Source organism: Meriones unguiculatus, chromosome 9, assembly GCF_030254825.1.
Source record: "Meriones unguiculatus strain TT.TT164.6M chromosome 9, Bangor_MerUng_6.1, whole genome shotgun sequence".
NCBI classification, from domain to species: Eukaryota; Metazoa; Chordata; class Mammalia; order Rodentia; family Muridae; genus Meriones; species Meriones unguiculatus.
Genome location: NC_083357.1, coordinates 55,686,139 through 55,712,936, shown reverse-complemented (window position 1 = coordinate 55,712,936; position 26,798 = coordinate 55,686,139). Strand labels below are relative to the sequence as shown.

Sequence of the window (26,798 nt, the reverse complement as noted above, 5' to 3'; positions counted from 1 at the left end):
AAATTGTGGCATATTTATACAGTGGAATACTACTCGGCTATTAAAAACAAGGAAATCATGAAGCAGAACCTTTTTCAAAATTTCAGGTCACTCCATAGAGTTCAATGACTTATGTGCTTCTTCACTTTTCGTGAAATTTAGAAATATTGACTATTTTTTATGGAGTGTGATTTATTTTCTGAAAAAAAATTAATAAAAATTATCTTTAACTTGTCGTTCTCTTAGAACAGAGAAAATAGGACCTTTGAAGTACCAGAGATCCCTCAACCCAAACTAATTGTTCATTGTTTCCAGTGTCTTCAAGCAAAGTTTGCTACATTTAACTTAGGTTACTCTCTGGCCACCAGAGGGCGCAGCATCCTAACGCTATAGCATTTCCTGTGTGAACTTAAGTTTAGACTGTTTCTCAATGTTTTCAAAAATTGAGAACATTGACGAGATGGCACTAAAGTTGAATTCTTCCCCGGGCTTCGTGACTGTGGTACTTCTCATGCTCAGTAAGTAAAGTGACCTTAAACCTTTTCCTTTTTTATGTCAGAAAAAAATATCTGGAGCCCTGAATATATCCATATATCTGTTTTGTTTTTGTTTTTCTTTTTGTTTTTCTTTTTCCTTTTTTTCCAAGCAAGGACCCACGGAGACTCAGTGACTCAGACAGAAGGTCAAGTGGTCCTCTCAGAAGACGAATTTCTTACTATACACTGCAACTATTCAGCCTCAGGTTACCTAGCCCTGTTCTGGTATGTGCAGTATCCTGGAGAAGGTCCACAGCTCCTCTTTAGAGCCTCAAAGGCCAACGACAAGGGAAGCAGCAGAGGGTTTGAAGCCACATATGATAGAGGAACCACCTCCTTCCACTTGCAGAAAGCCTCGGTGCAAGAGTCAGACTCGGCTGTGTACTACTGTGCTCTGGGTGACACAGTGGCAGACACTGCAGCAGGACCTGAGCACAAACTCAGCAGCTGAATGCTGAGTTCCTGCCTCTCCAATTGCTTTGGTTCCTCACTGTGCTGTGTGCCTCTATGTTTCTCTGAGTGGCACAAACATCATATGAATAGCCATAGCAGAAGAGCAAGAAGTAGGCTCTTCCATACTCAAGACTAGAATGGGACTAACCCAAAATCTGATGCAAGAGCGTGTGCCTCATGCAGAGCAGAAGGAGCCTCACAGCAAAGCTGTGTGAATAAGGAAGCCTGTCCACATGTTCTTTCACAGCTCTCTGGTAGAACTATCTGTATTTTATTTGTGCCAGGAAAAGAGGCTTCTACATAATGTCTTCTGAAACTATGGAGGGAGAAGTGACAGGAGAACCCAATGTCCTCAGTCTTGGGATTCCTATTGAGAAGGAAAGGAAAGAAGAAAAGAGGACAGAGCTAGGCCAGTACACAAGCACACAGAAGAAAGGGACTTTCAGGGCATAAAGAAAGGACTCTTCTGTTGTTAATAAGATCAGGCTGAGGCTCAAACACAAGAGGAGATGCAAAGTTGGAACAGGAGAACATAGGTGGAATGGAAGATGAACTCTGGGCAGCAAAGGGGGAAGCTGGCTCTCTGGCTTGCCTCAGAAGAGTTTCAGTGCTTGGGGGAGGGCAAACATATTTTACAGACCTTGAAAGAACAATTCTCAATTTCATATGGAAAAACAAAATCCCCAGAATTGCTAAAACAATCCTGTACAATAAAAGATCTTCTGGAGGTTATCTCCACCCTTGATCTCAAGCTGTACTAGAGAGCAAGAGTAATTAAAATGGTATGGTACTGGCATAGAAACAGACTAGTGGATCAATGGAATAGAATTGCAGACCCAGAAATAAACCCACACACCCACAGAAACTTAATTTTGACAAAGAAACCAAAACCATACAATGGAAAAAAGACAGCATCTTCAACAAATGGTGCTGGTCTACATGTAGAAAAATGCAAATAGACCCATATTTATCACCCTGAATAAAACTAAAGTCCAAGTGGATCAAAGACTGTAACATAAAAACAGATGCACTAAATCTGTTAGAAGAAAAAGTGTGGAAGTGTCTTGACCTCATTGGCACAGGGACAACTTCCTGAACAAAATACCAACAGCACAGGCTCTAAGAACAGCAATCAACAAATGGGACCTCATGAAACTTAAATGCTTCTATAAGGCAAAGGACATTGTCATCAAAACAAAATGATAACCTCCAGACTGGGAAAAGATCTTCACCAACCCTACGTCTGACAGAGGTCTAATATCCAGAATATAAAAAGAATTCAAGAAGTTAAAAAGCAACAAATCAAGTAAGCCATTTAAAAAATGGGTACAGAGCTAAACAGAATTTTCAACAGAGGAATATCAAATGGCAGAGAAACATTTAAAGAAATGCTCAACATACTTAGTCATCAGTGAAATACCAATCAAAACAACCCTGAGATTTCAATTCAGACCAATCAGAATGGCTAATAAAAAACTCAAGTGACAATACATTCTGGAGAGGATGTGAAGAATGTAACCTTGTACAAGCAAATTGAAATCAGTCTGGCGCTTTCTCAAAAAATTAGGAATAGTACTAACTCTAGATCCAGGTATACCACTCCTGGGCATATATCTGAAAAATGCTAAACCACACAACAAGGACATTTGCTCAACCATGTTCGAGGCAGCTTTATTCATAATAGCCAGAATCTGGAAACAACCTAGATGTCCCTCAGCTGAAGAATGGATAAGAAATTGTGGTACATTTACACAATGGAATACTACTCAGTTAAAAATAAGGAAATCATAAAATTTGCAGGCAAATGGTGGGAACTAGAAAAGATCATCCTGAATGAGGTAACCCAGAAGCAGAAATACATATCTGATATATAGTCACTTATACGTGGTTATTAGTCAAATAATAGGGATAAACATACTAACATCTACAGTCCTAAAGAAGCTAAACAATAAGCGGGACCATAGGGAAGAGGTTGAAACCTCACTCAGAAGGGCAAACAGAATAGACATCAGAAGTAGAAGAAGACAAGGAACAGGACAGGGTCCTTCCACAGGGGGCCTCTGAAAGACTCAATTCATCAGGATATCAAACGAGATATGGACACACATAGCCAAACTTTGGATAGAGTGCAGGAAACCTTATGAAACAAGAAAGAGATAGACATGGAGGGGACAGGAAGTTTACAAGGAGACCAGGAAAGCCAAAATACCTGGGTCCAAGGGGACCTGCAGAGACAGATACTCTAACCAAGTACCATGCATTGAGAGGACCTAGACCCCCTGCTCAGAGGTAACCCATAGGCTTTCCAAGTGGGTGTCCTAGTAAGGGGAACAGGAGCTTTCTCTGACATGAATTCAGTGGCCAGCTCTTTGATTACCTCCCCCTGGGCAGTGCAGCCTTGCCAGGCCACAGAGGAAGATGATGCAGCCAGCCTTGCTGTGAAATCCAATAGGCTAGTGTCAGAGAGAAAGGGAGGAGGTCCTCCCCGATTAGGGGAATAAGGAAAGGGTATAGAGCGAGAAGAGAGGGTGGGTGGGACTGGGAGAAGATGAGGGAGGGAGCTACAGTGGGATACACAAAGTGAATAAATTGTAATAAATAAATAAATTAATTAATTTTTAAAATGACCAAAGCCCATGTCATCATCAGACTCTCCAGATTCTTCCTTCTTTGCTTCTACTTTCTTTTCCTCAGCAGGGACAGCAGCAGTGGAGGGGCAGGACACCTGCTGGAGCAGCTCCAGCTGGTGGAGCAGGCCCATTAGTCTGCAGGTTGCAGATGAGGCTTCCAGGGTTGACATTGGCCATGCCTAGCCAAGCCAGAGAGGTTCAGCATTGACACCGCCTGCCTCAGTGAGGGCACTGATCTGACCCTCCATGACTATCAATTCTTTGTCATTCAAGATGTAGACAGAGTAGATGCAGGTGAGCTTGGAGATGGATGCCATGTTGTGGAATATTGACATGTGCTAGTTGCCAGATGAAGTGAGGGCCTCACCCCAACGTAGCCTTGACTTTCTCTCAAAGATGGAGCATCTCAGCTGCAGCTGAGGAAAGCTGTTCATTTTCTTTTTAAGAAGTGAATATAAGGGGCGGGGCAAGATGTTGGCGCCAGGAGGACTCTCATTCTGAACAGCAGCAGAGTGGGACAGGCACAGTGACCAGCAAGCAGAACTCACAGCCATAAAACACAAGTGATTGTGTTTCTCAGGTGAGAGGATACCCCACGGTGGGGGATTCAATCAGCTTTAACTCACCTGGCTAACCATGGAAGAGACCCTGGTTCTGCCAGGTTCTTGGTCAACAGCCCAGAGCTACACAACAGCATGATCTGGTCACTGTCCCAGACTGAACTGTGGGCCCACAACATCACAGACTGGATTTTCCAGTCGAGAGATAACCCTACAAAGCAGGAAATGATTGGGACCGACCTTAGGTCACCCAGACATCCCCTGGAAAAGACTTGGGTTCCACGGGCGCTCCAGGAGCCAGTCCAGAGCCAGAGCTGGGGACCCAGGGGCCTGCACAGAGCCCGGCCTGCCTGCGGGCCTGATTCACCACCTCAGATAGAACTTTGGGCCACAGGGCACCAGAGACTCAGGTTCACCGTTGGGTGCAAACCCACAGAGAGGGAAACGGCTGGTCTGATCTCAGAGCACTCAGCTGATACCACCACCCCGAAAAGGTCTCGGAAAAATTACCCAGTTTAGGGAGACGCCCAGGATCCCAAGGGCCAGAGAGGCTGAGCCACAGGCGGGTGTCTGTGCCTGTGGGTTCTACTCGCCGCCACCCCAGACAGAACGGAGGTCCCCAAAGCAAAGACTGGGTGTCCCTGGCAGGAAGAAACCCCCAGCGGGGGGGGATCATCAGGTCTAACGCTCAGGACATCCAGCACCAAAAGACTTTTTGGATTCACGCAGACTCTAGGCTCTAGCTTTCTAATGCAGGCATGAGCGCTGTGCTCATCCACCATTATTGAGTACCTCTAGGGCACTGGGGCACACAGCTGCATCCTCAGACCTACAAAAGCCAGAGAGCCATTACAGCAGCCCTCAGATACTGTGCCAAGGATCAACCAGTTACCCCTAGCTAGGCTGACAAAACTGTGGGAATTTCTGTTCCTTCAAGAGGGCTGCACCCACAGCATCTGGACCAGAGCAGTGCCTGCAGTCGACATCCCAGACAGGGACACACAACTTCCTGTCCAGACTGAGGCACCCAGCCTCCAGACCAGAGCAGTGCCCCCAGGCGCCAACTCAACCTAGGTGCACATTCTCCAGGCCCAGAGCAGAGCACTGAGCCTCTGGCCCAGAGACTTGCTGGGTGCTCCTCTCACTTTCCCGGACAGAACTGTGTGCCCCAGGATAACAGACTGAGTTTCCCTGTTGGGAGAAAACCCCACAGCTAGGGAATCAGCAGGTTCTTCAAGAGGACTGTACCTGGAAAACTGTAACAACAGCAGTAGCTCACTAAATTTATAACGAGAAACTCAGCAGTGGGGAAGCTGTCTTGAGAACTTCTATGGGTAAGAGGAGAGCCCTCCCTGCCTAACAAAGACCACAGCTACTACTCAGGGCTATACACCTGAGGTGAGCAGTGGCAATTCCTGAGAAACACTGGCCATACAGTGACCATAACCAAAAAGCAGAGGAGGACTACTTAAGGAGAAATCATCTTTCGGCCAAGGGGTTTCTCCCTACCTCAGGACTCCAGAAAGCACAGAAACTAACAGCCAACACCTAAAACAGCCCAATGGGTAGAGGTCAGCATAAAAGCTCAACCAACAAAAGACAGAGCAATATGGCATCTCCAGAACCCAGCCATCCAGGGGTGAACAGCCCTGGACAACACAGTATAATAGAAAATCAAGAAGATGACCTAACATCTATGCTGATGAAGAGGATAATAGAGGAAACAAATAATGTACGTAAAGAATTAGAGGAAGATAAAAACAAACAGATCATGGCTATCTGTAAAGAAATGGAGTAAATTAAAGACAAGCAGATTATGGCCATCTGTGAAGAAATATGGGAAGATGCAGCCAAACAGTTTGAGGCCTTCAGAGAAGAAATAATTAGATCACTGAAAGAAGAAAAAGAAACAGAGTTGAAGGAACTAAAAGAAAAAGAGGAAAATACAATCAGACAGGTGAAGGAAGTAAACAAAACACTCAAGACCTGAAGATAGAACTGGAAAAATTAAAGAAAACACAAATGGAGGAAATAATGGAGAGGAAGAATTTAGGGAAGAAAACAGGAACTACAGAGGTAAGCATAACCAACAGACTACAAGAGATGGAAGAAAGAATCTCAGGTGTGGAAGATACAATGGAAGAAATAGATGTATCTGTCAAAGAAAATGTTAAATCCAAAAAATTCCTGACACAGACCGTCTAAGAAATCCAAGACAGTATGAAAAGACAAAACCTAAGAATAATAGGTATAGAAGAAAAAGAAGACTCCCTTCTCCAAGGCCCAGAAAATATTTTCAACAAAATCATTGAAAAAAATTTCCCCAAGTTAAAGGAGAAGCCAATAAGAATACACGAGGCCTAGAGAACACCCAACAAATTTGACCAGAAAAGAAAATCCTCCCACCACATAATAATCAAAACAGTAAGTATACAGAACAAAGAAAAAATACTAAAAGCTGCAAGGGAAAAAGGCCAAGTAACATATAATGGCAAACCCATTAGAATCACACCTGACTTTTCAACAGAGAGTATGAAAGCCAGAAGGGCCTGGTTGGATATCATGCAGACACTAAGAGAACACAGATGTCAGCCCAGGCTACTATAACCTGCAAAACTCTCAGTCCTCATAGATGGGGAAAACAAGTTATTCAGTGACAAAAACAAATTTCAAAAATACCTACATACAAATCCAGCATTACAGAAGACACTGAAAGGGAAAATACAACCCAAGAAAATTAGCTACTTTCAAGAAAACACAGGAAATAATTAACCTTACTACAGTAAAACAAAAAACAACCAAGCACACAACCTGATGACCACAGCCAACACCAAAATCAAAGGATCTAACAGCCACTGGTCATTAATCTCTCTCAACATCAATGGACTCAACTCTCCAGTGAAAAGACACAGATAAAAGAATGCATACGTAAACAAAACCCAGTAAACTGTTGCATACAAGAAACACACCTAAGGCACAAAGATAGACATTACCTAAGGGTAAAAGGTTGGAAGACGACTTTCCAAGCAAATGGACCCAAGAAACAAGCAGGAGTAGCCATTCTAATATCTGATAAAATAGACTTTCAACCAAAATTAATCAAAAGAGATGGGGAAGGACACTTCATACTCATCAAGGGAAAATTCCACCAGGAAGACATCACAATCCTGAACATCTATGCCCCAAATACAAGAGCACCCACATTTGTAAAAGAAACATTGATAAAATTTAAACCACATATAGATCCCCACACATTGATAGTGGGAGACTTCAACACCCCACTCTCAACAAAGGACAGGTCAACAAAACAGAAATTAAACAAAGAAACATTATCTCTGGCAGAGGTCATGAATCAAATGAACTTCACAGACATTTACAGAACCTTATACCCAAACACAAAAGAATTTACCTTCTTCTCAGCACCTCATGGAACCTTCTCCAAAATAGACCATATAGTGGGTCACAAAGCAAGCCTCAACAGATACAAGAAGATTGAAATAAGCCCTTGTATCTTGTCTGATCACCATGGAATAAAGCTGAACTTCAATAACAACAGAAATAGCAAAAAGTCAACACATACCTGGAAACTGAACAGCTTGCTACTAAATGACAGCTGAGTCAGGGAAGAAATAAAGAAAGAAATTAAAGTCTTTCTAGAACTCAATGAAAATGAAGACACAACATACCCAAACATGTGGGACACAATGAAGGCAGTGCTAAGAGGAAAGTTCATAGCACTAAGTGCCTTCAAGAAGAAATTTGAGACATCTCATTCAAGCAACTTAATGGGCCACTTAAAAAACCCTAGAAAACCAAAAAGCAGACACAGTAAAAAAGTGTAGATGGCTGGAAATAATCAAACTCAGGGCTAAAATCAATCAATTAGAAACAAATAAAACAATTCAAAGAATCAATGAAACCAAGAGCTGGTTCTTTGAGAAAATCAACAAGATTGACAAACCCTTAGCCAAGCTAACTAAAAGGCAGCAAGACACCATCCAAATCAACAAAATCAGAAATGAAAAGGGGGGCATAACTACAGACACTGAGGAAATCCAAACAATCATTAGGACTTACTTCAAAAGTCTATATGCCACAAAATTTGAAAATCTAAGTGAAATGGACAATTTTATTGATCGATCTGACTTACCAAAGCTGAATCAGGACCAGGTAAATCAATTAAATAGTCCTATATCCCCCAAAGAAATAGAAGCGGTCATCAAAAGTCTCCCATCCAAAAAAAGCCCAGGACCAGATGGCTTCAGTGCAGAATTCTACCAGACCTTCAAAGAAGAGCTAACTCCAATTCTCTTCAAACTATTCCACAAAATAGAAACAGAAGGAACATTACCAAACTCATTCTATGAAGCCACAGTCACCTTGGTACCTAAACCTCACAAAGACTCAACAAAGAAAGAGAATTTCAGGCCAATCTCCCCTATGAACATTGATGCAAAAATACTTAACAAAATACTCGCAAACTGAATACAAGAACACATCAAAGATATTATCCACTATGACCAAGTAGGCTCCATCCCAGGTATGCAGGGGTGGTTCAGTATACAGAAATCCATCAATGTAATCCACCATATTAACAAACTGAAAGAAAAAAACCACATGATAATCTCCCTAGATGCTGAAAAAGCCTTTGACAAAATCCAATATCCATTCATGTTTAAAGTCTTGGAGAGATCAGGGATACAAGGCACATAACTAAACATAGTATAGGTGATATACAGCAAGCCTCTAGCCAACATCAAACTGAACAGAGAGAAACTTATAGCAATCCCACTGAAATCGGGGACAAGACAAGGCTGCCCACTCTCCCCATATCTCTTCAACATAGTTCTCGAAGTCCTTGCTAGAGCAATGAGACAATTGAAGGAGATCGAGGGGATACAATTGGATAAAGGAAGAAGTCAAATTATCAATATTTGCAGATGATATGATAGTATATATGAGTGACCCCAGAAACTCTACCAGGGAACTCCTACAGCTGAGAAACACCTTCAGCAAAGTGCCTGGATACAAAATTAAATAAAAAAAAAATCAGTAGCACTCCTGTATACAAAAGACAAAGGGCTGAGAAAGAAATTGGAGAAACAACACCCTTCGCAATAGGCACAAATGACATAAAGTACCTTGGTGTAACCCTAACCAAACAAGTCAAAGACTTGTATGAAAAAAAATTCAAGTCTCTGAAGAAAGAATTAGAAGAAGATATGAGAAGATGGAAAGATCTCCCATGCTCATGGCTTGGCAGGATAAATATAATAAAAATGGCCATCTTACCAAAAGCAATCTACAGATTTAATGCAATTCCCATCAAATTGCCAACACAATTCTTTACAGACCTGGAAAGGAAAATTCTCAACTTCGTATGGAATAACAAGGAACCAAGAATTGCTAAAACAATCCTCTACAATAAAAGATCTTCTGGTGGTATCTCCATCCCTGATCTTAAGCTGTACTATAGAGCAACAGTTTTAAAAACTGCATGGTACTGGCATAGAAACAGAATGGTGGGTCAATGGAACCAAACAGAAGACCCAGAAATAAACCCACACACTTATGGACACCTGATTTTTGACGATGATGCCAAAACAATACAATGGAAAAAAGATAGCATCTTCAACAAATGGTGCTGGTCCAACTGGATGTCTACACGTAGAAAAATGAAAATAGACCCATACTTATCACCCTGCACAAAACTGAAGTCCAAGTGGATCAAAGACCTCAACATAAAACCAGAGACATTAAACCAGCTAGAAAAAAAAGTGGAGAATACCCTAGAACTCATTGGTACAGGAGAAAACTTCCTGAACAGAACACCAACAGCACAGGCTCTAAGAGCAACAATCAATAAATGGTACCTCATGAAATTGAAAAGCTTCTGTAAAGCAAAGGACACAGTCATCAAAACAAAGCCACTGCCTATAGATTGGGAAAGAATCATCACCAACCCTTTATCTGACAAAGGACTTATATCTAGTATATATAAAGAACTAAAGAAGCTGAAAAGCAGCAAACCAAGTAATCCACTTAAAAAAGGGGGAAAAGAGCTAAACAGAGAATTCTCGGGAGAGGAATATCGAATGGTAGAGAAGCTCTTAAAGAAATGTTCAACCTCATTAGCCATTAGGGAAATGCAAATCAAAACAACCCTGAGATTTCACCTTAAACCCATCAGAATGGCCAAGATCAAAAACTCAAGTGACAACACATGCTGGAGAGGTTGTGGAGAAAGGGGAACCCTTCTGCACTGTTGGTGGGAGTGTAAACTTGCACAACCACTCTGGAAATCAATCTGGCGCTTTCTCAGACAACTAGGAATAGTTCTTCCTCAAGATCCAGCCATACCATTCCTAGGCATATACCCAAAAGAGGCTTAAGTACACAAAAAGGACATTTGCTCAACCATGTTTGTAGCAGCTTTATTTGTAATAGCCAGAAGCTGGAAACAACCCAGATGCCCCTCAAATGAAGAATGGATGCAGAAACTGTGGTCCATCTATATAATGGAGTATTACTCAGCAATGAAAAATAAGGAAATCATGAAATTTTCTGGTAAATCGTGGGACCTGGAAAGGATCATCCTGAGTGAGTTGTCCCAGAAGCAAAAACACACACACGGTATATACTCACTCATATAAACATACAACATAGAATAAACCCATTAAAATCTGTACATCTAAACATACTAAGCAAAAGAGAGGACCCTAACTAAAATGTTCAATACCCATCCTGAAAGGCAAAGAGGATGGACATCTGAAGAAGAAGAAAACAGGAAACAACCTAGGAACCTGCTACAGAGGGCTTCTGAAAGCCAGAAGAAGAAAACAGGAAACAACCTAGGAACCTGCCACAGAAGGGCTCTGAAAGCCTCTGCCATGCAGACTGTGAAAGCAGATACTGAGCCTGATGGCCAACTGACAGGCAGAGTGAATGGAATTTTATGTAAGAAGTGGGAACTAGTAAGAGCTGGAGAGGACAGGAACTCCACAAGGAGAGCAACAGAACAAGAAAATTTGAACACAGGGAACTTCCCAGAGACTCATACTCCAACCAAGGACTATTCATGGAGATAACCTAGAACCCTGACATAGTAGCCACTTCTGATGAGAACTGATAGACTAAGATCAGAAAGAAGGAGAGGAGGAACTCCCCTATCGGTGGACTTGGGGAAGGGCATGCATGCAGAAAGGGGGGGGTGGGGCCGGGAGGGGAGGAGGGAGGGGCTTATGGAGGGATACAAAATGAATAAAGTGTAATTAATAAAAGTTAAAAAAAAGAAGTGAATATAATTAAATCACTTCCTTCTTCCTTTTCCTTCCTCCAAATCCTCCCATGAATATACCCTTGCTTCCTTCTTCCTTTTCCTTCCTCCAAATCCTCCCTGAATGTACCCTTGCTTCCTTCCTCCTTTTCCTTCCTCCAAATCCTCCCGTGAATGTACCCTTGCTCTCTCAAAATCATAGTTTCTTTTTGTAGGTTATTATTACACCCACACACCCACACACACTTGCCTAACTACATGAATACAGATCTGCTCGTTCTGTTAAGTGTTACTTGTATAGGTATATAAATTCAGGACTGATTATTTGCTGATGGTAACCAACTAGGGGCTCCATACCATGGAGGATTTTTTCTTACTCCCAGCACTTCTTACTTTCCTGGAGTTGTTTGTTTATGGTTGGGGCTTCGTGAGAATTCCTCTTTCCATGTTAGCTAGTCTATTGGTGTTGCACTTCTTCAGGTCTTTTTTAGGTTCAGAAAACAAGTGAGGTGGCCATTCATCATCAATATATTTCCAACATAACTCCTTCACTGAAGGCTCAGGAAACAACATGGAAGATGGAGTGTAAGGACTAAAGATGTTGGAGGACCAGGAAAGTTGATATGAAATTGTGTCTCTTACAAATGACAGGAAAATCTCACTCAAGGGATTTGATTTTGAAAGTATATGGTTAAAGATTACTCTTATGGCAGGTGGGCTGATTAAAACTATCTTCTTTTCCTTCTCTCTTTTTCTCTGTCTCTCTGTCTCTGCTGTGAATATTAGGCTCTTTCTACACTCACTAGTCATCTGAATGTGCAGGACTAATTAATTTCACAGGAGTTCATACTATTGAAGTAAATCATAGGTTTATTCACGTGTTTAAACAGAAGTGGTAATCAATGTCCATAAGTGAATATATCTTCTAACTTTCATGAACATGCAAGGCAGACCACTCTTGAGAGCCTTACCCCTTTCAGTTCAATGTTTCCAGTGCTTTGTGCTCACATCTCAAGACCTTTACTGCCAGGGTCCCAGTCCATTGGATTGGGATAGGAGAGCCAGACCCCACACAAGTCCATCACTTTCCGCCCAGAAACTCTGTCTTCAAGGTATCAGTCCCCACGGTCTTCCTCAGTAAGAGTGAGCCAGCTCTGATGTGATTCCACCCTTTCTGAACCCTCCGATTCATCACCTTGTAGCTTCAACTCAAGATACAGCATTCAGTGAGCTAAAACCTCATATCAAAGACACAACCATCACCCTATCTCTAGATGGAAGGCCTCATAGGAAAAACACAATAGTAATAAAAGCCAGCACAGTATGCTGCCTCCCCAAATCATCAACTTGTTCTCGTCATCCCCAGTCAGAGCAATTTAGGTGAAACTGGAGACACTGAATAAAAAACTAACTGTGAAGATGACAGAAGAACCTACAAATTCCTGAAAAACACACTAAAAAAATTCATGGTGGACATAAATGAAATCTTGATTGATTCAAGAAAACACAAATAAGTGGCTGAATGAAATAATGTGGAATAGTCAGGATGTGAAAATTGAACTCAATAAATAATAAGAAATGTCAACACCAAAACAGTTTGATAACGGCTCAAGGAATTATAATTTCCCTAAAATAATTATATATAATATATGCACATGCATTATATATTTATAATATATACATATATTTTAGATACGTATATCTTAATATGTTATCTTCTTAAGATATCTATATTATTATTTTAATAATATAGATATAATATATATTATTATTTTAATAAGATATAATATGTATTATTATTTTAATAATATAGATATCTTAACAAGATAATATATAATATGTATATTAATACAATGATACTTATCAATAAAGGATTAATATGTATATTCCTTTATATCTAAATATACCCTTATCTTAAAGGACATTAAGCCACTTGGGTTGACAGTGTTCCCCACAAAAGCCATAGACTAACAAAAACCACAGTATCAGGCATGAGAAGCCTCTGTTTGAATGGCTAACCAGGGGAGTTTGTTCATGTGACTTCCAAAACAATATAGATTATTGATGTAGGCCTTGGTTGACTCTCAGGGTTGAGGATGAGCTATTGTTAAAGACACCCCATACTTTGTACTCTGGACTTGAAAGATTCTTCCTGGATCTGACCTGAAGAGCCCTTTCCTGTGGTCTAGCTCTTATGATTTCAGAAAATACTAATGCAAGCTTGCAAGAGACAAACCTACTTAATTAACCAGTGCAAGACCTGTGAACCATGACAATTACCAGTATGGCAACATAACCATAAAGATGAAATAAATGGCATTCACAGGAGACTGGCAACCAGTTGCTATCTAATTTGAAGTTAAGGTCCACTCTTGAGGGAAATCATGCCTAGTCCTGGAAACCTAGCCAGCTTCCTGGGACTGATGGTAACATAGACCTTAGAAAATAGTTTACTACCACTGCTTTATCAGATGAGCATAAGTTCTTACTACAATCTAAATCTTATCTTTATATGCACAGCTAAGTGTAGTTACTTCTTTTCATCAAAGAAACCTCTCTTTACAGAAAAGGGAGACCATTGCAAACAAACAAACAAAACCCACAACTGAACACAAAGCAATGATCAAAGGATTGTGGCATGTCCAGTCCCAATAGATGCACCTACATCACAGTTCCCTATAGTTTAGGGAACATGAACAAAGAGGGGCTGAAAGATTGCAAGAGGCAGAGTACCAGAAAGTCTTCTCTGGAACAGTTTTGCCTAGAAATGGCTGCATAAACAACACCTGACTGATGCCAGTCTCAAAGATGTGTTATTCAAGACAGGGAAGATTTTCTCATGGTCCCACCTCAAACGAAAAACAAGCAACTAATGATTGCTGGGAGAGGAGAATTAGCCACTCCCAGGAACAAAACCTTTATTGGTTTTCAAGTGCAGGATGGTCATTCCTCACATAAAAACAACAAAATGGACTTGGCATGTTTTATTTCTATATGCTTGTTTATACATGCACACATAGAAAGCACACACACGACATGTTTGTAACAATAATAATAAAAGAAAATGCTGTCAATTTGAGAGTTGGAGGACACAGGAGAGGTTTGAGAAAGTTCAAATTTGAGAAGCTTGAGAGATGAAAAGGAGAGTGAAGTCGTATAATTTTATTTCAATTAAGAACCTATTTTTTAAAGTGAATTGAAGCTAGAGGTGAAAAGCTTAAAAACTGCATAAAAATTCAGCGTATTTATTCATAGGTAACACTTAAAATGTTTAATTTTTAATGTTTTTCACCAGAAGTTACATAGAAATATACTACTGTAGAAGCTTCCCAAAAATCTGCATACCCACACACCAAAAAAGAGTTAAGATGGAGTTACCATATAAGTGGGGGAAATGCCCCTGCTAGGCAGTGCAGGCTAACAAACTAAAAGACCCTTGGTAAAAATGGTTTATCCTTGGTTGGGGTATCAGTCTCTGCAGGGTCCCCAGGGCTTGGTTTCCTTTTGAAGCTCCTTCCCCTCCAGGTCTTTTTAAGTTTGTCTAAGAGTCTCAGCCTCTGCTTTGACACCTCAATCAGTAGAGTCTTTCAGAGGTTGTCTATGGTAGGTTCCTGTCCTGTTCTCTGTCTTCTCCTGCTTCCAATGTCTATCGCAATTAACCTTTTGAATGAGGATTGAGCATCTTTCCTAGGGTCTTCCTTGTTGTTTAGCTTCTTTAGGAATATAGATTTTAGTATGTTTATCCTATATTATATGGGTAATAGCCACTTATGAGTCAGTATACACCATTCGTATCTTTCTGCTCCTGGGTTCCCTCACTCAAGATGACCTTTTCTAGTTACCACAACAAAGGACAATGCATGGAGAGGACTTAAAATCCTGGCTCAGAAGTAGCCCATAGGCTCAGTCTCCAAGTGGGGTCACTAATAAGGGGAGTAGAGGTTTTCTCTAGCATGAACTCAGTGCAGGCTCTCTGATCACCTCCCCACAGCCTTGCCAGGCCACAGAGGAAGACAATTCAACCAGTCCTGATGAGACCTGATAGGCAAGGGTCAAACAGAAGGGGAGGAAGACCTCCCCTACCTCTGGACTGTGGGAAGGGCATAGGGTGAGAAGAGGGAGGGAGGGTAGGATTGGGAGGAGATAAGAGGGGTACACAGCCCTGATACAAAATGAATAAATTGTTTATTACTTTATTTTTTTATCAGTTACATTTTATTAACTCTGTATCCCAGCCGTGTCCCGATCCCACATTCCCTCCCAGTCCCTCCCTCCTTCCCTCATCTCCACCGTGCCCCTTTCCAAGTCCACTGATGGGGGGACCTCCTCCCCATTCATCTGATCCTGTTTTATCAGGTATCTTCAGGACTGGTTCCAAAGCCCTCCTCTGTGGCCTAACAGGACTGCTCCTCCCTTCGGGGGTGGGGAGACCCAAGAGCCAGTCATTGAGTTCCTGTTAGAAATAGTCCTTGTTCCCCTCACTTTGGGAAACCAATTGGTTACTGAGCTACCACAGGCTACATCTGAGTGGAGGTTCTAGCAGTGTTTTCAAAGCAAAGACTCATGACCAAACCTTTGGCAGAGTACAGGGAATCATAAGAAAGAAGGGGAGTTAGTCTGATGGGAAAGGATAGGAGCTCCACAAGGACCAAATATATCTGGGCACAGGGTCTTTTCTGAGACTGACATTCAACCAAGGACCATGTATGGATATAACCTAAAATGAATAAATTGTAATAAATGATAATAATAATAATAAATTTAAAAAAAGAATGAGTTATCCTGGACTTCTTGTCCACTGAGGTCCCAAAGACTCTCAACAGAGTACAGACAATTGCCAATGCTTTTGTTTTCACTCCAGAACTTAGCAATCAATCTCTACTGCTGAACACACCAAACTTGAGTCATGGAACATGGAGAAATCAACATGGCACTGACCTGGAAACTTCATCCCTACTGGCTAGCTTTCACAGTGCTGGAAGGGGATATTAATCCTACTGGAGTGGAAAAGAAATCATCAATATTACTTAACTGCAACCCCAACCCTGGGAGCTACAATAGTGACTGGCCTGGCAAGAGATGTCCACTGGGTCAGTGTTAGCACAAACATATTGAGACACTTTCTTACTTGATTTAAGTCCTTCTCCTTAAGATGAAACTCATACTTCAATACCCAAAATGGTTCTGAACCAAAAGAATAATGACAAGAGGGATCACCATATCTAACACTAAGCTATACTACAGTCACGGTAATGCAATCATCATGTCAATGTTGTGAAAGTAGACATGTCAATCTGATGGGCACACTTTATAAATTAAGGTTCCTCTTTCCAAATAACTCTAACTTGTTTCGACTTAACAAAACAAAACAACCCTACTGGCACATGAAGCCACTAGAAATTAGAATCTAGGATCCCCAGAAAGCTAAAAAATGAATCCAACACATTACACAGACACACAACTCAGGGATATTTGCCCAAAAGTCTCTATATCCACCCTGTTAGAGATAATTGCTCTTCCAGTTCACTGACATTTCAATCATAATGACTCGGAAATGGAAACAGTCTTGGCGATTACCAACTGATGAATGGATAATGGTGTGGTACAGTACATAATGCAATTTTTTTCTGCTCTAAAGAGTAACGAAATTGGGGTTAGAGTGGTGGCTTGGCAGGTAAGAACAGTTTCTTCTCTTGCAGATGACTTGGAGTTCTGTTTGCAAAGTCAGCTAAAAAGGTGTCTGTAAGTCCACCTCTAAAGAATTTGAGGCTCTCCTCTGGCCTCCATGGGCACTGAACAGATGTGAACCACAGACACACATGCAGGCAAAATATCTATACACACTCAATAGTTTCTAAAGTAAAAAATTAAATCATGAAATTTGCCCACACATGATCAAGGCAATAAGCATTGTAGGATGGGTGAAAGAGCTGCTGATATGACCCCAATAGTAGCTGGGAGATATAGACCATTGATAAATGCAGGGAGAGACAGAGTCAGTTTTCTCCAGGAATGTGTGTCCTGGCAGGTTGTCTGTCCTCCAGTCAATGGTCCTATACTCATGTATATAAGGGCAGCTATAATTGATTCCAGAGTATTAGAAAGAACAAAACGAAAAGGAGAGAATAGAAGTGCAGAAGAGCATCAAAAAGTGAGATCTGAGAAAATTTGATGGAGGAAGCATGGTGTGGATATGATCTAAATATATTATGAATATATGAAAAAACAGATAAAATAAAATTTTAGAAGAGGAATGAACACTGACAAATCAGAAAGTGTCAATAAATGTTTCTATATTTTTAAACTTTTTTCTAAAGGATAAAACAGGGTATTTCAAGAGATAAAAGGGTGCCCATTACTTAAGGATAATCCCTACAAAAGCTGCTTTGTTCTTCTGGGCTGAAATGGAATAGCACTTTGATGGTTAGTATAAAGTTGTCAATTCAGCGGACTCTAGACCCACCTGGGAAAGTATGCCCTACAAAGCCATGCTTTGGGCCAGCATACTGCTTTAAGCTTTCTTCTTCACTGCCAAATATTTGCCAAGGAGGTGTTGCTGCCATCGTGTGCTCCTGCCATGCCTCCTCTGGTTTTCAAATGTACTAAGAAACAGCTGTTATGCTGTGTCAAGTGCACTGTACCTTTGAAGATCATGATTTATCTGTTTGCATTTTCCCATGCATTCTATTCCTTATGCAGTTGTCAGTGGGCAAGGGAAGAGTCTGATGAGATAATATTTAGTGAATGCTGATTTCATGTCTTTTGGGTAGAAAGGTCTGATAGAATGCTGGCTCTCAGCTACCAGTATGTGCAAAGATGTGAAGTATGTTGTAGGACAAAGGAAGAACACAAATTTCCTGTGCGTAGTTCTCTGAATACCCATTTAAGCTTTTGGTTTAGATGAGCCTCTGATACTTTGCCAGTTAGGTTACAATTAGAGACATGAAGAAAAGCTCAAGGGGAGATGTATGCATTCATAACTTTCAGAGACTGGGGCTTTTTCATAGAAGGAGAGGAACAATAGAATTTAGAATATTTAGTGTGTGTCAAGAAAAATAACTCCTCTCCCAGCAGCTATGACATGCTAGTTTCTCTCAGCTAGGGATGGTAATCAGTGCCCCTTCTCATCTTTGTCTGTATTGAGCTGGCACAGGTTTTATGCATGCTACCACGACTGCTGTAAGTTCAAATGAGCCTTACTTTGTTCAGAAAACACTGTTTCCTGAAAACACCATCTCTGGCAATCCTTCCATTCCCTTCTCAGTGTAGAACCCTGAGCCTTTATGGAACACTGTAGGATATAGATGTTCTTTTTGGGACTGAGCACCCCAAAGTCTTTTATTTTCTGCACATTGACCACTTGTGGATCTCTATGTTAATTGCTATCTACTGTGAGAACCTTCTCTAATGAGGTTCTGAGATGTACTGATTTGTACCGACATGATAGAGCAACATGTCATTAAGGCTCAAAAAGGCCAAGTCCACTTACTTAGTAATACTACTAGATTCTCTCCAGGTACTATGACCTACCTCGTTACATGTTCTTGACCTCATTGAGAGTTACAGGTATGGTTCTATCTTCCTTAAATTCAATCAGATCCAGTGGGCATGTTTTACAAGAAATTTTTCTGCACATTGGGTTTTGCTTAAATAAAAAGTAGAAGGTAAAATGTGGACTCTGCTTGGAGATTCCCATCAGAGTATACAGAAAGCAAGAATGTAGAAAGTCTCTGCATCTATGAGCAGACATTGCTTTAGTTGAGATTTGAGTAGCCTGGCTTTTTGATGGATAAATCTTTTTAAAAAAATATTATTACGGTTTATTCACTTTGTATCCCACCTGTAGCCTCCTCAAACATTTCCTCCCATTCCTACCTCCCTGTTCTCTCCCCCCTGTGTCCCTTCCCTGGTTCACTGATAGGGGAGGTTCTCGTTCCCTACTCTCTGACTCTAGCCTATCAGGTCTCATCAGGACTGCTTGGATCCTCTTTCTCTGTGGCCTAGTAAGGCCACCTAGCCAGAGAGAGGTGATCAAAGAGCAGGCAAAGAGTTCATGCCAGAGACTGCCCCTCTTCCCCTTACTAGGGAATCACACATGGAGTCTGAGCTGCCCATGGGCTACGTCTGAGCAGGGGGTCTAGGTCCTCTCCATGCATGGTTTTCATTTTCTAAGGGTAAGAAGGTGGTCCAGTTTCTAGTGTCACTGCCTACCCTTCACAGTGCTACTATTCCCACGTCAGATAGCACATCCTTAGCCTGCCTCTTCTGATCACAATGGCTAAGGGATCTCAGGAGGATATTATTATTCTAGTAGCCAAGAATATTGTTGTAGATGTCCACTGGACCCACTGTGGACCCTCTATCCTGGGATAATGAGCACCTTTTATTCTCAATTTGAACCCCCCTGTCTTACCAGGGGTAACTTCAGGTTTCTCCCTATTGAGGATTCAGTCTTTCTGAGACAGCTTTGTAGATGTAGTTAAGAAAGTAGATATTAATGTCTAGTTCTTGCTGAAAAATGTGCAAATACTGAGAAAATAGCAATGGTATGAATGCAGGCCTAGAGAGCATCTGGAACCTTGTTGAGTGAGTCTGAACATCTAAGTGTCCTGTGACCTGTTTCAGTTGGATGAGTGTAGACCCAGAAGCAAGTCACAGTTGTGAAGTTTGTATCCCTTAAACACTCGTCTGGGAACCAGCTGGGAACATTTTAGGCATCAGAAGCAAACCTGTGAGGGAAGGCCAACCCTGCCCATCAGTGTAGGTGCTATTTTTTAAACTATTTTATTTGCGTTCCTTAAGCCTCTACCTTCCTTCCAATCCCCAACCCTAAGTAGGAGAGAATGAGCAGGGAAAGGAATGTAGACCTCTTCACACTTAATTCCTATGGCAACTCCAATCTTCGTAGCCAGGGTATACAGCAGTTCAGCAAACTGGCAAGCCAGCAAACAGCAAACGCAGCAGCAGCCTTTTTCCTCCTTGGACTCCATTTTCTCTCAGTGCTCTAGCATTTATACCCTCTCAGAGTTTTCACAATTAAATTCTCTGTAGCTGGCAAAGAACACCCCCCTCTCTGAGCCCATAAGAGGCAATCATAGTTAACAGGCATGAACAAACTGAAAGCAGCCCCATATCCCACACTTGGGGGTAAAACAAAAACATATTCACATAATATCAGTGAATTGTTAAAGAGAGCAAAACTGTGTCTGATAATGAGTTAATTCAAATCATTTGCGAAGGGGGGTGGCTAATAGACTGAAGCCTACCAGCTTCCATTCTCCATCTGGCTCTCTCATCATCTCTGTGAACATGGATAAGTTACTAATCACTATAAGCATTTTTCTGGGTGCAGTAAACTCAGTAAATGGGGCTTGTGATGCCTTTCTTGGCATCTGTGGCTGATTTTCTTTTGCCAAAGGGTATGGTCATAATATCCTCTGGGATGCTTTTCATGCAGGAGAGGGAAGAAGAGTTCGGACCCACCTATGTTCTTGAGCCTTTTCATTAGCCTACCCTAAAGAAAAACAGAGAATTTTAAGATTTTCACATTTTCTGCCCCTTTTGGCGGCACAAATTGATTACAGTCTTCCCACTTGATCATTACAAGCCTAGGTAGGGAAGATCCAAGAATAGACATCAGTTAGAGAGAGAGAGAGAGCGCGCAAGATTTCTGTTGGCTTGATCCTCCAAAGTCACAGGTGTTCACTTTCACCTACCCAGAACCTTCTGCACTTGCCAATTCCTATTCCCAGTGCTCAACTCAATACTTGACAAGAAACTGCTGGGTTCAGTTTGGAGAGAAACAGATGCCTTATACATGGACATTAAATTGTCCTGTGCTGTTTGAGCTCATTGAGAAGTAGGCTCTGAAGATGGAAATTGGCCCTCCCACTTCAGATACAAGCATATTTATCTCAAAATGTTATCTCAAGCTCTCTTTCCTGAATGAGACTTGTTTTCCAACTCTCTAACATGGAGAAAATAGAACAACAACAACAAACCAGTCGAAGGGTATAGGCATTGTGAGTGTTATTGATTTCATGGTATAAAGCTCTATTTCTATCTGCACATTCAAAACCAAAAGCACTGATACAGTAGATTGTTCCGCATACTGTGGTCTGTCCTGTCCTGTGTTTTCTATAAGGTTAACCTTGGAACTTCTCAAACCACATACTATGACAGGATCTACACAGGTTGTATTATGTTTAGATTAAACCATCTCTTATAAAGCTGATGTTAATAGTACTATCTTCCAGGCCAAATGACTTGGACATCAGCTGTGCCTACCCTGAAAAGATCATCACAGCTAGGCCTGTTGACTGTTCATTTATTACTGTTATTTTACAAAATAAGATGGAACAGAAATGACTAGAAAGGAAAATGGAAATCGTAAGCAAATTACAAGGGTCTAAGCAAATTTTAAGATGTATGAAAAAGGTCAAAGTTCAACATATTGTTGGCTTAAATCAATAGAGTTATTTGTCTACTTTCCACAACAACTATGAGGACCATCTTAAAGAACAAAAATGCATGTATTATCAAAGTTCAATCTTTATCTTTTTAATTTTTATTTTTATATTAACTACAGTTTATTCACTCTGGATCCCAGCTGTAGTCCCCTCCCTGAATCCCTCCCAATCTTACCCTCCCTTCCTCATCTCCTCCCATGCCTCTCTCCAAGTCCACTGCTAGGGGAGGTTCTCCTCCCCTCCTTCTGACCCTAGCCTATCAGATCTAATCAGGACTGGCTGCATTGTCTTCCTCTGTGGCCTGGTAAGGCTGCTCCCCCATCAGAGGGAGGTGATCAAAGAGCCAGCCACTGAGCTCATGTCAGAGACAGTCCCTGTTCCCCTTCATAGGGTACCCACTTGGATACTGAGCTGCTCTGAGCTACATTTGTGCAGGGGTTTTAGGTTATCTCCATGAATGGTTCTTGGCTGGAGCACAAGTGTTGTAGGCGACTATTAATATTTCTATTGTTTTATCTTCTTGTAATGCTGCTGTTAATCCTCTGCAGCTGTATAACCAAATCACCACACAGAGACTGGGTTTTTAGTTAACCTAGAACACAATGCTGGGCAATATTTACTCCCTCCTAAACCTCCAAGCCCTCAGTTTCCTAACATTTAGATTTCCCACATTATACTTGGTTTTTGTGAAATCTTGAGTCTGGTTCATGCTTCAAGTCCTCGAAGCTCTCTCCTCCTGCTCTGCTCTCCTCAAGATCCTCTCTCACTCCTCCTCCTCCCACTCCTTCCTGCTCTCTAGCTCCTCCCCTCTTTCCTGTCCTCTGGCTCCTCCCATCGCACAACATTGTATCTAGTTGCTTTATTTGTGTTCTGTTTATACAAGAGTTGAGACGGGATGCTTATAGTGAGTATCACAATGCAATATCCAGATTGAAACCAGAGAGTTGGGGGTGGGGAAATAAGCATTTGAATTAATAAGGGTAAGGTATATACATTTTAAAAGAACATTATACCAACACATTAAGTCTCAGAAAAGACCCCTGGGCCCAGATTTCCTGGTTCTGTTGCTCTTCTTGTGGAGCTCCTGTCCTCTCCAGGTCTTTCTATCTCCTCATTCTTTTATAAAATTCCCTGCACTCTGCTCAAAGTTGGGCTATGAGTCTCAGCATCTACTTTGATACCTTTTTGGGTAGAGTCTTTTAGAGTCCCTCTGTGGTAGGCTCCTGTCCTGTTCCCTGTTTTCTCCCTTTCCCGAAGTCTATCCCATTTGCCTCTCTGAGGGAGGATTGGTCATCTTACCCAGGGTCCTCCTTCTTGCTTAGCTTCTTTAAGTGTATAGATTTTAGTAGTTTATCCTATATTATATATCTAATATCCACTATAAGTGAGTATATACCATGTGTGTGTTTCTGCCTCTGGGATACCTCACTCAGGATGATCTTTTTCTAGATCTTTATCTAAATATACCACAGTAGTTAGAAGTACAGACTGGTGCAACTAACTTTCTGTTTGTTCAATAACCATCCTTGAAGTGTATTCTAATGTGTTCAGAGAGATTAAACTAGAAAATATTTCCTCTCTTCCCCTCTACCATCAACTCGGTTTCAGATGGTAAGAAGAGTCTGTGCTTACAATATTTCTTTGACACTAAGGTGAATCCACAGGATGGCAGTCTCCTCTCAAAGACCCAGAGGTGATTTGTCATGTGGTTCTTTGGGTGTTGGTGGAACTTGGGTGGGGCTCAGAGGGAGGAAGAGGACTTTTGATGTAGCCCTCCTTCTTTCTAATTGGATGAACCATCTGAGGTTTTTCTTTTTATGCATCTTTGAGCATAAGAATTTAAACTGCCTGAATGCCACTTTTTCTGTGATGCTTGAAGTAAGAATCTTCTGCAGAAACAATAATGTCCCCTTTAAGGGTTTCACTAGTGGTCCTCTGGCTTCAACTGAGTGGTGAGTTTGACTATGCTTATGGGAACATAAAAATATAATATATGAAGATGTTGCCTATTTGAGGCTGGAGAGTAGAAATATTGGTGTTCTCATACTGTAACAAAAGTAGGCAGGAGGCCTAGGGAAAGGCATTCTGGAGTGTTAGCATCCCTATGCCTCCAGTCCTGTTTGTCTGACCTTTGTCTTTCTGCACAGGGGTGAGCGGCCAGCAGAAGGTGCAGCAGAACCCAGAATTCCTCAGTGTCCCAGAGGGAGCCATGGCCTCTCTCAACTGCACTTTCAGTGATAGTGCTTCTCAGACCTTCTGGTGGTACAGACAACATTCCGGGAAAGGCCCCCAGGCGGTGATGTCCATCTTCTCCAATGGTGACAAGGAAGAAGGCAGATTCACAGCTCACCTCAATAGAGCCAGTCTGCATGTTTCTCTGCGCATCAGAGACTCCCAGCCCAGTGACTCTGCTGTCTACCTCTGTGCAGTGAGCACACAGTGCTCCCCGGGCACCTGCAGCCTGCACACAAACATACTGGGCCACAGCAAGGTCTGAGCTAAAATGCAGAACAAACATAAGGTGGAGAAATTCCGATTATTCTCCTTGTCCCCCATATACAATGGGAATTAAGAGCCACAGTAGGAGAGTTTGACTTATAGGGGAAATACTTTATTATTCTGAGAATGTGTGATACACATACTGGTGTGGCTGAAATATTTTTCACTTAAATTTAATTGAAAACATTTCATATACAATCTTCTGATTATGGTTTTTCCTTCCCCCATTTTCTTCCAGATCCTTCCCACCTCCCCACACAAGAAATACTACACTTGCTATCTCTCTCTGTCTTTAGATGACAAACAGGAAAATAAAAATTTTAGAAGAAAGGAGAAACACACAAACACAAATAAAAACAAAAACCATAAAAACACAAATTTGGAAACTGTAATATATAAGCAAAGAACAAAAAATATTTTTTAAATGCCCAAACAAAGCAATCTGAGACAAAAAAAAATCTGCAAAACTACCACTGAGTTAGTTTTGGGTTGGCTAGGAGTGTAGCGTATTACCAAGTGTGGTTTGTGTACCCAGTGAGACTCTGTTGGAGAAATTTAATTTTTCCTTTGCAAGCACATGTCAATTCGAGGTATCTTCTTGGTTAGGGATGGCAGCCTTTGTCCACGTCCCACTCTCAGCCCTGAACCTGTGCAGACCCTGCACATGCTGCCGCAGTCTCCCGAGTTCATACATGAACAAGCCCTGTTGTCATCCATCTGCTATGGCTCTTATGCTCTATCCATTTCCTCTTGTACAGGGTTCCCTGTGAACTGGCTGGAGCGATTCGATGAAGATGGTCCATTTAAGATTAAGTCTTCCAAAAACCTTTCAGTCTCATATATTTTTCAGTTGTGGATTTCCGTATTATTTTCTATCTACTCTAAGAGGAAGTTTCTGTGGTGATAGCTGAGTGAGATACCGATCTAGGAGAACAGCAAAGTGTCATTAAGAGTCATTTTGTTGTTATGTTCCATTAACAGAACAATAGTATTTGGTTTTCCCCTGGGCCCATGGTCTATCCAAACTAAGGTTCACTGACGGAGCAGTGTCAGGCATGAGTTCCATCTCATGGAGTGGGATTTAATTCCAGAGTGTAGTTGGTTACTTCCACAATTTTTGTGCAACTATTATGGCAGTATATTATGCAGGCACTGAAGATTAGAGGGTTTATTGCTTGATAGGGCCTATCTTTTCTTCTGGTAGTATCCAATGTATCTTCCAGTATTCTGAATGATAGTCCACGGAGGTGAAAGCTCTAGTTAGGCACCAGCTCGCCTTTTTCCATGTTCAATGAGATATTTAGATAGTTGTCTTTGGCAATAGGACCTTACTATCAGTTTGTGTGGAGCAACCAATTGCCTTGGCAATAGTCAGAGGTATTTGGGAGTTTACAAGGGGCCTCTTTATTTAACAGTTCAGCTAGATGTAACCCATTCCTAGCATTAGAGGTTTTAGTTAAAGGGAAAAAAAGAACCATCAGTTGGAGCTTTGTCTCCTCCCTTTTTGGTGACTCCATTTCAATTTCTTTTGTATAGCATGTATTTTAAGAAGCTCTTACAATAGTAGGTTTTCATAGAACTCTTCAAATTACACTTAGTATTAGTTGTCCCAACCTGTATTCCCTCCCTTCTCCTTCTCTTTCATCTCCCTCCCATTTAGTTCTTCCACTCTAGTCCACAATACCCCCATATTCCATAACTATATATTCTATTTCCTCCTCATTGGCAGACCTTTCCCTATCTGCTAGTCCCTTATCCTGTACCTAACCGCTGAGGTCATGTGGATTGTAGCATGCCTATCAAAGGCTTAAGAACTAACATCCTCATAGAAGAGAAGGCATGCATTTATCATTTAGGATTTAGGTTACCTCACTCAGGATGATTTTTCTAGCTACATCCATTTACTTACAAATTTTATGATTTCATTGTTCTTTGTTAACAGCTGAATATTCCATTGTGTAAATGTAACACATTTCATTATCCATACATCTGTTGATGGATATCTAGTCTGTTTCCAGTTTCTGAATATTACTAATAGAGCAGCCTTGAGCATGGGTGAGCAGGTGTTTCTGTAGTAAGTTGTAGATTCCTATGGGTATATGATCAAGAGTGGTATAACTGGATCTTGAGGAAGATCTGTTTCCAGCTTTTAGAGGAAGCAATATACTGACTCTGTAGTAGACATAAAGGTTTGCACTCCCCCCGCCAATGGATGATTGTTCCCCATACCCCGTTTGCTTGACAACATTTGCTATCATTTGTTTTATTGACCTTGACCATTCTAACTGTTCTAAGTTGAAACCTCAAAGTATTTTTCTAATTTACATTTCCATGATTGGTAAGGTTATTGAACATTTCTTTAAGGATCTCTTGATAACTCTGTTTAGTTCTGTAGC

At 41.3% G+C, this 26,798-nt stretch overlaps 1 pseudogene and 2 gene segments (V, D, J or C); 2 read left to right on the top strand and 1 right to left on the bottom strand.

Annotated features, from left to right (window-relative positions):
* The first annotated feature begins 439 nt into the window (after window positions 1-439).
* LOC132656323 (T cell receptor alpha variable 9-2-like) lies at window positions 440-966 on the top strand. The segment is given in 2 exon segments: window positions 440-497; window positions 626-966. Coding segments are annotated over 2 exon segments (399 nt in total).
* A 2,613-nt stretch (window positions 967-3,579) lies between these two features.
* On the bottom strand, window positions 3,580-3,915 carry LOC132656322 (large ribosomal subunit protein P1-like; annotated as a pseudogene).
* A 19,835-nt stretch (window positions 3,916-23,750) lies between these two features.
* LOC132656321 (T-cell receptor alpha chain V region 2B4-like) lies at window positions 23,751-24,400 on the top strand. The segment is given in 2 exon segments: window positions 23,751-23,855; window positions 24,051-24,400. Coding segments are annotated over 2 exon segments (399 nt in total).
* The last annotated feature ends 2,398 nt before the right edge of the window (window positions 24,401-26,798 follow it).